At 39.6% G+C, this 14522-nt stretch overlaps 1 protein-coding gene across 1 annotated transcript in view; it reads left to right on the plus strand.

The window, feature by feature from the left end:
* ISM1 (isthmin 1) overlaps positions 1 to 14522 on the plus strand; it is a 105640-nt gene that overhangs the window by 48530 nt on the left and 42588 nt on the right. The window contains exon 2 of the mRNA XM_069075430.1: positions 7061 to 7300. Within this exon, the coding sequence (XP_068931531.1) occupies positions 7061 to 7300 (240 nt within the window). The remainder of the gene's footprint in view (positions 1 to 7060; positions 7301 to 14522) is intronic.

Below are 14522 nucleotides of genomic sequence, written 5' to 3' on the forward strand. Positions count from 1 at the left end.
TTAAGCAAAGCGTGTTTGCCTTAAGAGTGTGTCTATACATACATATAGAACTATTTTAATTCTGTGCTTTGTTGGCGTAGTCACAACTTTAAAGACATAAAGGGGAAAATTTTTTTGTTGTTGTTGCAAGGATGCCCCCAGTGCTTATAATTATCTCCCAGTTCAATGTCCAGCTTCAAGTACAGCTTCTTGATTATAAAGCATTTCCCCAAATCTGGTTTGTCCCATGAATACCTTTTTTAACTAAGGCAGTAATAGAGAAAGACCTGCATTTGGCTCAGTGGCTAGAAGGTCAACTTTCATGGCAAGAAGGCCAAGTTCAAATTTTGCTTCTGACATGAACTATGTGACCACAGTTGAATGTCATCTAAGAGTCTTACCTTTTGGGGGCGGGCATCCCTAGAGCTTAGCACAGTACCTAACACATAGTAGGCACTTAATCAATGCTTGTTGACTGACAAATTGACTCATGGCAATTAACGACCTCTTAGTGCTTCCAAACAACTTGATATTGTAAAATAGGTGCTCATTTACATTGGCACAGTTTCTTTACATGTGTGGAATCACAGGTATTAACATGTTAGAAGAAAAAGTGCTATAGTCTCCTAAAGTTTTCCTTTACTCTCCTAATTCTGTTATTAATCCTGGCTCTAACACAGACAATACAGTTATATAACTACATACAGTATTTATTTACCTCCCCACCCCCAGGGGCAGCTGTTGGCACATTGGATTGGGGAGGGGAGAGTAGTCAAGAAGACCTAAGCCCAAATACAGCCTGAGACATTTACCATCTGTGTGACCCTAAGCAAGTCACAAAATTTCTTGCCTCAGTTTCTTCAGATGTAAAATGGGAATAATAACAGTTCTTACCTCTAAAGGAGGTTATGAGGCTCAAATGAGGTATTTGTTAAATACTGCTTAACACTGTGCCTCACACAGTAGTCTTTATAGAATTATTGTATATTCCCTTTCCTTAGTCCTTCCCCAACACCTTGAGGTCAAGAACTATTTTGGTTTTATGTCTGAAAAGTCTTGTACATAGTAAGCACTTGCTTGTTGAATGAATGCATGCAGAAAATTAATGAATATAGTAAATAAACAATAGATTTCTACCAACCAAAAGCTCAGCATAAAATAAGTGCTTTATATGAAAGATATGCAGTGTAGCTAATTGAGAACAGGTAAACACCCATTTTACATCTTTAGTAAATTCTAGTTGGCATGTGATTGCCAGGCTTTTCATTCCATAATTTGATAAAGGATTTTCCTATCTTACTTGACTATACTGGAAATTTGCTATAGCACAATAAACAGCTTTACTTTGTCTTGGAATATGTTCAAGGAGGAATCAAATTGCTGAAGTAGAAAAAAAATTGTAATCCCCTTCCATTTCTCAGGGACTGAGATAGTACAAGGGGAGAGGGAGGTGCCTTCCATGTGTTGTGGGTGTAAGTTTGTGTATTGGGATGGAAGGGAGAGATGGAAGAAGGAGGGGAAGGAAGATGAGGAAGGAAGGAAAAAAGAAGGGAGAGAAGAGAAGGAAGAGAGAAAGGAGGGAATGGGAAAGGGAGGGAGGAGCAGGGAAGGGAAGGAAAGAGGAACAGGAGGAAGGGAGGGAGGAGAGAAAGAAGGGAAGGAGGAAGAGAAAGAGGGAAGGAGGAAGAGGGAGAGAGGGTGGGAGGGAAGGAGGAAATAAGGGAGGAGAGAGAATATACAATATTAGGCAGTCCTATAGCAAGGTCTCCAGGAGAACATTCCAGGCAGATCTCCAGGATCACTTCTTGAGTTGCATGGGGAACTCTGTACAAGACTCAGAGTTTGAATTTCTGTATTACATCACATCTTCCAACTGCTCTTCAAACTTGAGAGTCAGGCTGGGGGTAGAGAGTGAAGGATGGGGGGAGGAGTGTTGGGGAGAAAAAGCGCAATGCAGCAATTGTGTGTCTAACCCCAGCCAAAAAATACATCTACCTCAATTATCTGAATATTCCCGGCAAAAGTACTTGTGGTCTGAATTACCCAGCTAATTGCCTTAACTCTACACTCTCCTTTCCACAGTGTAGACACAATCTAAGTAATCTTCACTGTCCTGCTGGGAAGGTGAGAGGTTAGTATGTATTATCAGCTCTGTTTTACAAAACAACTAATTGAACTGGAGAGAGGTTAAGTGATCTGCTCAGGGTCACACAGAAGTCAGTAGCTGAGCTGGGATTAGAGTATGTGGCTCTTTATCCCCTAACCAAGAGAAAAATCCAACACCTAAAATAAAAATTTGATCAGATAAAATTCTATTTTTAATCAATGAAATCAAAATGCCAAGAAGTAGCAAATAAGAAATGTATTTTATCTTTTTAATGCCATTTTTAACCAAATGGATATACCTCTTCTAATTAAGGACTGTGTGTGCTTTGCTTCAGTGAGTCTCAGGCCTAATTTACAGAACCTCCAAAACCCAGAAGAATACATTGGTGGCCTCTTCTGCGACTAACTTCTTCCCACACCTATGTGCATTCAGCCACCTAGGGTCTGAAGAGACCTTCAGCACTGTTGGAGGTCAGGAGGAGGAAAGGTTATATGTTTGGGAGGAGGGGGATGGCAGGCAGAAAGCAAATGTAGAAAAAAAAAAGTGGAGAAATAGTTTAATCCAGTTAGCTCCTGTTGAGCTTTTGAAAGAGACTTTTTTTCTCTTTGGGAGGGAAGATTTTTCTCCCTCGCTACCCTGGAATTTGGTTCAATAACTCACTGGGCCCTGAATTCTATTGTGCAATGCCTTAGAATGCCAAGGGAGCTTACTCAGTGCAGATGTGCCAAAAGACAAAAACCATAGCAGAGAGATGGCTTGAAAGGTGAACAAAAAATGATGCCCGTAGCCATGTCTCTGGCTTTTAAGGCAAAGGCAAGCCAAAACATGTTGAAGGACAGCCAGCCTTCTCCCACTCAGCCTGAATTTTGTGAAAGAAGATAGAAATGTAGGTTTTTCATTTTTTTGCCTCAGCCTCCCTGTCTCTTATTGATTCAAGAAGCAAGTTTCTTTATACACACAAATTTTTCATAATGAATTTGAACTTCAGAACCATTCATTTTAGAAGGGCATTTTCAAGTTCATTCTTTTTGTATGAAAAGTAATCTTTGTTAACTTAAAATCTACTGAATCTCTTCATTTTTTAACTCTCTAAGAAGATAATTATCTACCGGATTCTTCTTGTCTTTGGGCTTTTCCGAACCCTGGAAATGCTTAAGGGTGTTGAGTGTTTTGATATTAAATGTATCCCTTTGCCTGGGTCAAAGGCAGTGGCAGCTCTCCTACTGGGGGTGAGGAGGGGGCCATGTGTGGAGACAGTTGGCCTTAATGTACACTGCAAAGCCCCAAAACACATTCAACAAAAACAAAAGCATTAACCACAGACCCAAAGCTGGGTGAAATCCTATCTTCTCCCCTCCCCCTGCTCCATACCCATTATGAAAACATGAAAATGACATCCCAGAGGAATCTTCCAAAGAAAGTTCAGATGAGAGAGACAAAGGAAACTGGGTAAAGAAAAGAAGGTCTAAGATTGATAAAAAAAGAAAAGTCAATGAGTTTCACAACACTGCCTTCTACATCTTTAAGTATTTGATGGACAGTATAAAAAAAATTATTTGTATTAGAGGTGAAGAAAGAAATTAGAGGACTTCTAAAATCATAGAATCACAGAATAGGGGAGAACTTAGTAGCCATACTTGAAAAGTGATCATCCAGTTCTGGCTTGAAGACCACCCCCACCCAGCCACCTAAGGAGGGGAAACTCCCTACCTCCCAATGTATCCCATTCAGTTTTTGGATAGCTCTCATGGCTATCTAGAGCAGGATAGCTCCACTTATCCTGCTATCTGGAAACCAATGACAATGAACCCAAATTTATTTCTTTGCAGCTTCTACCTGTTGCTCCTAATTCTGCTCTGTGAGACCAAAGAGAGAGACCAAATGACACCAAAGACCTAAAACCTCTGTGCAGCGGCTGTGCAAGTACTGGAAGACAGTTATGTCCTTCCTGGGATATTATGTCCTTCCTAAAACATAGGCCTCTTTCAGTCAAACTGACCCGCTCATGGCCCCATGCCGTAGTTTTAGTTTTTCTGCCTCTGTTCCTTTGGTTCCACCATTTATAAGCCCTACTCTATTTCAGGCCCTCAAACTTTATGCTTGCATTATTGTAATAGTCTCCTAATTGGCCTCCTTGCTTCCAGTCAGTTTTCCAATTTGTCCTCCATAGAGCTGTCAAATGAATATTCCTACAGCATAGATTTAACCCTATGACTCCCTTGCTTGAGAAGCTTCAGTAGTTCCCCTTTGCCTCTAGGATTGGTTGCAAACTCATCTGTTTGACACTTAAAAGTCCTCCACAATCTTGTTCTAATCTATCTTTCTAATCTGATTTCATATTATGTGTCCTCACATACTCTACATCCAAGCAAAACTGTTCCCAGGCAACATAGTACTACTCCTGCCTCCATTCCTTTACAAGTCTGTCCTTTATACCTGGAATACACTCTGTCACTGCCACCTTTGAGAGTCCCTAGCTTCCTTCAAAGTTCAGTTCAAGTGCTTCCTCCTACAGGACTTTTTTTCTGCCTCTCCCCTTCCCCTCCTCCTCAGTTGTTAGTGCTACCCCCTGAAATTTCTTTCTACATATTTTATATTGATTTAACTGTGTATAAGTAGTTTTCCCCAGAAGAACGTAAGCTTTTGAGGGAAGGGACTGTTTACTTTGTTTTGTATTCTTGTCACCTAGCACAGTGTCTTGCATATGGTAGTTTCTTAATAAGCATCTGTTGAATGAATGAATGAATGAATTCTCTTCAATGGGCATACTCATTCATCTCTATCCTCACCCTATCCAACTCAAACCTCACTTCCTCTATGAAGTTTTCCTTCACTATCCCAGTTGGAAATAATCTTTAAACTCCTCTCTGAAATCCTGTGGTGTTTGTTGTCAGTAGTATTAGTAAGGGTGTGCCCCTCCCAAACAAATATACAAGATATGAGGGACCAATAATGGAGACCATCTGAGTGAAACCAACCCAGAGAACATCCTGATCTACTAGATAGAATATGGGCCTCTTTCAGGTAATTGTATCATTTTTCAACTTTGCATGGATTCATTTGCCCCTATTAAGGGATATTAGGCTTTGACAATCTCATTGGTATATGAAGAGGTCAGCAGAGAACTTATCTCCAAGGTACGTACATATCAAAATCAGCTCATGTTATAACTTCCTGGAGGACTGAGATTATCCTTTATGTGTGTTTTTGTCCCTACTAGGCTCCTAGTAGATACTTGCCATTTGACTCTCTAGTTAACTTTCTCATCTACTCACCAAGGGAGAAATGCTCCTGTCTCTTCTGGTTTGGGTTTCTTGAGATTATGTAGTAACTACTGTCAGCGGTCAATCACCTAGTGTTTCCTAAGTATCTATTATGTATCAGTCACTGGACTAAGAGCTGAGAATACAGAGATGAAAAACAGTTCATGCCTCCAAGGAGCTAACATTCTAATGAGGTAGACAACCTGTAAATAACTAGACATAAAAAATTATAGACAGAGTAACAGAAGGCAGTCTGAGAAAGGAAGGCATTAGCAGAGAGATCAGGAAAGCCCAGAAGGTGGAATTTGAGCTAAATCTCGAAGGAAACCAGAAATGCTAAGATGTAGAGATGAGGGGGAAGAACTTTTTTAGAGATGGGAGGAAAGTCAATACAAAGGTACCAAGATAGGAGATGGAATGTTGTGGTCAAGAGACTGTGAATAGGACCCTGTAGCTGAATCATAAAGCATATGGCAAGGAAAAGAGTGTGAAAAGACTGGAAAGATAGGAAGGGATCAGGTGGTGACCTTTAAATGTCAGAGTTTACATTTGAAACAGAAAGCAATAGGGAGCATTAGAGTTCATTGAGTTGTGAGGTGACATGGTCAGACTTAAAAAAATCACTTTGGTAGCTGAACAGAGAATGGATTAGTTCAGAGTGACTCAAAGGAAAGAGACTATACAAGGCTATTGCAATAGTCTAGTGAGGGACGATGTAGGCCTGAACAAGTATGATGAAGGTGTGAATAGAGACATGGGGATGTAGCTAAGAGATGATGCAACAAAAGTAGAAATAATAATGTTTGGCAATGGAATTAATATATGGGATGAGTAAGATGTGTAAGAATGAGAAGTTTGAGGATGACACTGAAATACCAAGCTTGGGTGACTGGGAGGGTAGTGGTACTCTTGAATGTCATCAAATAGTTTCATAGAAAAAAGATTCTCCATGTAATTTGCTTATTTGTCCTTTCCTTATCATCATAAGGCTTATGTTTTGTTTTGTTTTCAGTAGGGGGGAAGGAAAAGGAAAAAAAAATGGTTGAAAATTGAAAAAAAACTGATTGAAAAAAGATATTCTAAGTGTAATAAAAATATTCCAAATGAAGAGGGAGAGAAGGAGGTGGAAATGAGAACCTGGTTGAGAATCTGAATTTTTTAAAACTCAGATAAAGGGACAAAAATTACTATGTCAACAGAACTAAAATAATACGCAAACATTTTGCTATACATACACACATGCATACACACAGAACACACTGATGGTCCCAGAGTTAGAGGGGAAAGGAAGGAAAATTTCTTTCCTGCTTCTTTAGGTGGTGACTTCTATTGGCCTTCCTTAAATTAGTTCTAGGAGACTACCCATCTTAGTTCAAGATGGAGCTTTTGTTTTTTGGTCTCTATGCTTTCCATTCAAATCAAGTACTAATTCAATAACTATTATTTCATTAATCCTCACAAAATTCTCAAGTAAGCTGGGGGAACCAATAATGACCTAGTATTTGAAGACAGGGAAACAAATATTGCATGGAGAGGCAACATTTATTGATGAATGAATGAAAATGAGTCAATTACAGTGTTAGAAATAACATGCCAACTTCCTGATCCCATCTATGGACTCATGTGAGCTTCTACAACTGATTGACTTCGGTGGCCTGTTTGGTTTCTTATTTCTCTAATTACTTCTTAATACTTTTCTTTTCCCCACCAGAACAACCTCAATGTGGACAGCCATTCTTTATCAGAGCCCAGCTTCTCACTCACCAGGGAAGAGCAGAGGGAGTACCCTGACCACCAAGCTGCGCACAGACCATTCCCTAAGCAACGATTCAGGCAGGAGCATAGCCATACATCTTTGCAGAGAGATGGTCCCCGATCCTTCCTCTTAGATCTGCCAAACTTTCCAGATCTCTCAAAAGCTGATATCAATGGACAAAATCCAAATATTCAGGTACAGTGCCGTGATCAGAAGGTTTCCACCTTCTTTCCACTGTTGGGGGTTAAATGATGTGTGTCACCCAGTTGTTTTCCCAAGTTGTTTCTAAGTCATTTCCCAGCTAATTATGCCTTTGTGCTTATTCAAGAACAAAAATTGATTAGAAATTGTTGAAGAGTAGGAGAAGAAGAAATAGAAGAAGTGAATATAAGCAGCTCTTTTGGGGAATTTGACAGAGAAAAGGAGGAGTGATATGTGATGCAAGTTTGAGGGTATGGCAAAATATACTAGAGGTTTTTTTTTTTTAAAGAATGGACATATTTAAAGATAGTATAGAAGAAAAACCAGTAGTTATGGAAAGAGGACCATATGGTCATAGATCCAGAAGTAAAAGAGATCCTAGACATCCCTGAGTCATTTCATAGGAGAGAAAAACAAGACAGAGAGAGGTTAAGCAACTTGCCTATCATCACACAGCTAGTAAGTGTCAATATCTAAACTCAGATCTTCCTGACTCCAAACCCAGTTACAACCTAACTGCCTAAGCAAGAACCTACAGCAACCAGTGTTTAATGGCTGCCTCCTATCCAAGCACATTCAGGACTCTGTGTCCATAGATGGTGACTTAGGGGATAGTCTTCTGGAGAAGATGGAAGGGTATGGGAACAAGGACACATGTAGAGGGGCTGACTTTGGCAAAGAGTAGGGCTACCTCACTGTCAAAGATTGGAGAAAATTGAGGAGAGAATAGGGATTGTGAGGTGAAGTTGTAGCACCAATGCAATATTCACAGTGCCAACGGTCACTATAAATATGCCCGCATAGTCCTCTTTCACAAAATGAAGCAAAATATTTTTTCAGATACCAGAAAACCAAATCCCAAAACAAGTAAGCTGATTCCATCTTAGTAACAAAGAAATTAATAAGCCATAAATCAGTACAGAGAGCCAAAGCATCCTTTAGCCTTCCCACAAATGCTTACTCATAAGTCTCACTGTCTCCCTTGGATACATCCTCTGTGGCTAGCTGCTCTGACTCCTAGCTTCCTGTGAGCTCTGCTCCACCCTTCAGCAAAGTCCTCCCACTACAGGTTCCATTTGATTACATTCAGCCTGTTAAGGGGCAGGATATAGTTTCAAAGCAGGGAAGGTCTTCAAATTCCCTTAGGTTTATTAAGGGGCAGGGAAAGATCTTCAAATTCCCATTACTGTTACAGAAGTGAAGGGGAAAAGAGGGAACTCATTATTGAATGACCTCAGTTGTTTATGTGAGGGACCAGATGAGATAGATAACATGAATTTCTAATGTCCTCAGGCAGCCTGGTTATGAGACTTCCTTTAGCTCCATTTAGCAGTATGTGATACAAGGACATCTGAGGGAAGTAGTGAGTACTAGTAGATGGAAGGAATCTGAGAAAAGGAGTTCCAGAATGAAGGGAAGGTAGAACATGTATCCCAGAAGTCAAGCTGAAGGGTGGACAGGATTGTAGTGGACTTTGGAATGGAAAAAGTTGAGGATAGGAATGAGAGAATGGGGGAAAGGGATTATTTTGCTCCTCTGTGGTCCCTGATTTAGTAATACAGGTAGAGGGAGAGAAAAAAAGTGGTAGGATATTGCTAGTTATAGGGATAATAGTGAGTAGCATATTAAAGTGAAAATACCTTTGAGAAAGGTAACAAATCAATTTCAACTCATTTACTCTGAGGTATAAATGACTGAGAAATTTCCAGAGAGCAGTTTTAATAAAGAAGGTTAAGTAAAGAAAGAAAAGAGAGGGGACTTATGACCTGGAGGGGGGTGACACTAAGTGCATAGTCAAACTGGGGGCTGGAAAGACAAAAACACTGACTTCATCAATTTCACAATTCTACCTAGACCAAACCCTGCTTTGAATCTTAGTTCTCCATTGTGATCTTCCATCACCAGTTTGTCTAATTGCATAGAATAGGGCTTTGGCTCAGTGGCTAGTAATAATTTCCTGACCCCCAGCAGATGTTTTGACTTTCATGCTCTCTTAATTTTCAAAGTTATTTTCAGTTCCTTTCAATGAACTGGGGGTAACTTTGCCCACCCTTTCCCTATCCTTTCTCTCATCAACAAATGCCAGAAATGAGTCAAGGCAGAGAATGCATTGAAATGAAAACTGGAATGACTGATCACTACTAAATTAGTGGCAGTGTTCTCATGCCTTCTTCTAAAAAGATTTCTGCCAGGTACAGTAGGTTCAGATCTATTTTGTTTAAGATGCCAGTTTGAAAAATCAATAAACATTTATTAAGTACCTACTATGTGCTAGGTACTTGCTAATCATTGGGAGTACAAAAAGAGGCAAAGCCAGCCCCTGCCCTTAAGAAGCTTACAATCTAATGACAAGAGAAAAAGAAATCGAGGAGCTTTGCTTGAGTTCTAAGCAGAACCACAACTGAACTAAAATAAAACATTATTTACTGCCTATCAGTATGTAAGACACTGGATATAAGGCACTATACTTAGGCACTGTGGGATATATTAAAAAAACTCTAAGGCCCCAACTCTCAAGTGGTTCACAAAGTAATTGAAAGGGTAACAATGTAAGATAATACCTGTGTCAATTCAATTCAACAAGCATTTAAGCACCTACTATACCCATTGAGATGCAGCATTTCATAGAGGATAGACAGATGGCTTTGGACTTAGGAAAATATGGGATCAAATCCTGCCTCTGACATATAACAGCACCTTGACCATGAGTGGGTTCACTAAAACTCTCAGTACCTCAGCTAACTCTCTGATGAGTTATTGATATATATTAGAGGGGGAAGCTTGATAGCATGTTGGTTAGAGTGCCGAGTCAGGAAGACCTGAGTTCAAATTTGGCCTCAGACAATATTCTTATGTGTATGATTCTGGGCAAGTCACTTAACCCTGGTTGTGTCAGTTTCCTTATTTGTAAAAAGAGCTGGAGAAGAAAATGGCAAACCATTCCATTACCTTTTCCAAGAAAACTCCAGTTAGGATCACAGAGTTGGACTCAACTGAAACAACTGAATAACAATGGGGGGGGTGGAGTTTCCACACTGGGAGTTGCTTACACAGATGAAATCACAAGTCTGGAATCTTGCCAGCCAAAAAAACAATGTGCTAGGCATTGATCCTAAGACAGTAGTGTTATGAGGAACAAATGAAATATTTTTAAAGAGTTTTACATATCTTAAAATACTATATAAATGCTGTTATTATTAAACTTGAACTGAAGAGAGAGGTGAAAGTTATTTATATCTATGTTGGAATCATCTGCATATAAAATCATAATTGAACCAATGAGAGCTGATTAAATCACTGAGCCCTGAGACACAGTGTAAAGAGAGAAATGGAAAAGGCCTAGGACAGAACCCTCTGGCACACAGGCCTAGGGGACGATATATGGGTGATAATTTATTACTATTGGAGATTATGGTGTGGGTCAATTATAGAAGGCCTCATGGAGGAGGTGTGTAATTATAGGAGGTCTCATGGAAGAGGTGTGTATTGAGCTGAACCTTGAAGAATTGGTAAATAAGATTTCAACAGATGGAAAGGAGAGGAAGAGAAGAAGCAGTCAAGAAAAAAAGCAGAGTGTGGTTCAGGGGACTTTTAAGCGTATCAGGTTAGGACTCTCATAAAATGAAGTGAAATCACCATCTACCTAAATATTGTTTCTGATCAGTATTGACTCATTGGTTGCTTTATTCAAAGTATCAACTCTTCCAGACAATATTATCTCTCTAGTATCTACTTTTTCTGTTGGGCTGTCTCTGAACAGAAAAACCTCTAACAAAATATTATTATTTATGTGAGGTGAAATCAACATGGCTAAAACAGAAGCTATGACCACTATTCTCCCAGTCACCCAGGCTTTACAACCTTTGCACCATCCTTGGCTTCTCACTTCCATTCACACAATACATTCAATCTTTTGCCAAGTCTTGCTGTTTCTTAACATTTCTCTGATACATCCCCTTCACTCTACTCGTGTAGCTGCCACCCTGATACATGCCATTATAATTTTACTACTGGACTAATTCAAGAGCCTCCTGGTTGGTCTCCCTCCCCATACCTATCTGTCCTGTACACAGCTGCCAAAGTGATCTTCCTAAAGCAGGTCTGACCATGTTACCCCTCCCCTGCAACTCAATAAAGTCCAGTGGCTCCTATTACATCTAAGATGAAATATAGAAAGCTATGTTTGGCATTTATAGCATTTCACCACCTGGCCTCGTTTTATCTTTTCATTCTTCTTACACCTTTCTTCTCTCTGTGTATTTTATAACCCAATTAATGGGTCTTCTTGCTTACCCTCAGACTTGGGGCTCCATCTCCTGATTCCATCCTTTATCACTAGCTATCTCCCATGCATAAAGTGTTCTCCCTTCTCACCTCCACCTCCTGGATTCCCTCAAGGCTCAGTTCAAATTCTGCCCCCTGCAAGAGGCCATTTCCGCTCGTGTTCCGTCCGTCCCCTCTGATTTGCACTGCATTGTTGGCAAGGCGTATCCTCCACTAGAGCACGTGCTCCTTGAAGCTGAGGACAATGTTTTTACCTTTCTTTGTATCCCTAACACTTAGCTTAGGTAACCCCTACTCTCAGGAGGCTCATCGTTGAATGGGGGAGACAACATACAAACCAACCATGTACAAACCAGACATATACATGATACCCTGGAGATAACACAGAGTACATACAGAGATGGAGTCAAGACAAGTCTGTAGTAGCAGGAAAAAGTACAGTGAGGTCCTCTCCAAAAAATTCCTGCAAAAAGACTTAGAAAATGTACCAGATCCGTCCTCATTGGGAAATTCAGCAGAATCCTAGTGAGTCATTTCCAAGGTTGATAAAGGGAGATAGAGGAGTGGCTATGTAGCACAGTGAATAGAGCACTGGCCCTGGAGTCAGGAAGACCTGAATTCAAATCCAGCCTCAGACACTTGACACACTTACTAGCCGTGTGACTTGGGCAAGTTACTTAACCCCAATTGCCCTCTAAAAAGCAAAAAAAAAAAAAAAATTAAAGGGAAATAGAGCAGTCTATGGAAACTGGGAATGGGGTCTGGCCATTCAGTACCAAGGAAAGGCTGTGCATCAAGGCAAAATTAGGTCCAAGTTCTAGGATAGAGGGTCCTAACCTTCTACTGGCTGCAGAAATAGGTGCCAAATAGCAGTTCTATTGCTTATTATCTAGTTCCAAGTCATAAATCCAGGACTGAAGGAAGAAAGGACCTCTACCTAGGGGTGGAAGTTTAGGGTTAGAAGTAGTTAGGCTGTTTTCTGAGCAAGAAACAAATTCAGAAGAAAGTAGCAGCTGTGTGGCTCTGACCCCCAGAGCAAAGCAGGGTCTTAGCTCCAGTCCCCAGTTCAATCTGAAGCTTGCAGAGGAATAAGCAGGGCAGAAATCCCAGATCAAAGGAAGCCTACAGTTCTATGACTCTGAACCAGCAAAGCTTTCCAACTAGCTGATAATGGCTGAATACATCAGCAGCCTCCTGTTGTGCAGACCCAAACCCAGGTCAGGAACTTGGAAAGCTCAGACCAGGGATTCAGTGATCAGATTTTGCCCTGTATCAGACCCCAAACTGTCTCTGAGATGCTGGAATAATATAACACAATAATTTAAGAATGCAACACCACAACCAGCCCAGATACTTCTTACACAAGTGCATAAAGCCTGGCCCTAACATAAAGTCCAAAGTCAGAAAGCAGACTGGAAGAATAAGAAAACAAAAACAAATCCCATAAAAAGCCATTATGCATTATGGTAGGATGGACACTCAAGACTTGAACCCATGAGATAAGAATGATTCCAAAATATCTACAAGCAAAGCTTCAAAGAAAAACACAATTTAGGCACAAATTACATTCCTATGAGAGATGAAACAAGAGTATGAAAAAATTTAAAGAATGATTTATAAATGAAATGAGAGTACAAGAAGAAAAATTGGAAAAGAAACGAGAGTTATGGAAGAAAGAACTGGAAAAACAATTTATAGCTTAGCACCAGAGGCACCTTGCTCAAGCACCAATATCCCTGAAAATTAGAACAGTCTAAATAGAAGCCAAAGATTTCATGAAAAAACCAGAAACATTAAAACAAACTAAAAATTTTGAAAAACAATAAAAGAAAATGTAAGGTTATTTCATAGCTAAAGCAATTGACCAGGGAATAGATCAAGGAGAACAAATTTAAGAATCATTGGACTACTTAAAAGCCGTGACCGATAAAGAAAAAGCATCATATTTCAAGAAATCATAAAGAAAACCATAGATCTTTTAAACTAGTGGGCAAAATGGAAAGGGAAGGTGAAAGGAATATAGTAGGTGGGGAACAAAAAGAAAAATTAGGAAAAAAATGTGCTATGATCTGGGTGTGAAGATGGAAGTTCATACAAACAAGGAAGAAGAAGTAAGGGATGGCAGGGGAAGCAACTGACTCTTAAATTCCACTTTGATCTGAACTGGTCAAAGGAGGGAAGAATGCACATGAACACAGAGTTTCAGTACAAAAATATATTTCACTCAACAGGGTAATAGGAAGGAAGTGGGGAGAAGAGGGAAGGAGGAGTTAGAGGGAAGATTATTATCAAGGGACAGATTAATTCTAAACAAAACAAAGTACAAATATGTTTATAGCTCTTTTTGAAGTGGCAAGGAATTAGAATCTGTGTCACTGGCCATCAACTGGGGAATGACTCTTGAGCATGTTATGGCACATAAATATGATAGAATGCTACCATGCTCTAAGAAATGAAGAAGATGGTTTCAGAGAAACCTAGGAAGATTTGTATGAATTTATGCAAACCTAAATGAACAGGAACAACACCTGACAACAATATGGCAAACAAAACTCTGAAAGATGTGGGAATTCTGACTACCAGCAACTTCAGAGTAATAATGATGAAACATGCTACCCAACTACTGAGAAATAAAAGCTGCAGGGTGCAAAACGAGAACATATGTATCTATAATGCACACATGTCTATATCATATATGTACATGTCTTGCATATATGTGTATATACATACATTTGTGTACATCTATGCATGCATGTGTGTATATCCATATAAAGATACATTATTTGTCATTTATGTTCTTTATGTCTTAGTGCTTTCATATATGTGTATGTATATGTTTATATACATATTTGGATACAGTGTAGAAATTTATTTTGTTTGATTCTACATGTTTGAAGCAGGTGTTTTGTTTTATTTTTTCTTAGTTGTTAGC

This window comes from Petaurus breviceps, unplaced genomic scaffold, assembly GCF_028583685.1.
Source record: "Petaurus breviceps papuanus isolate PSGF00001 unplaced genomic scaffold, PetGlider_PUasm1.0 90919, whole genome shotgun sequence".
Taxonomy (NCBI): domain Eukaryota; kingdom Metazoa; phylum Chordata; class Mammalia; order Diprotodontia; family Petauridae; genus Petaurus; species Petaurus breviceps.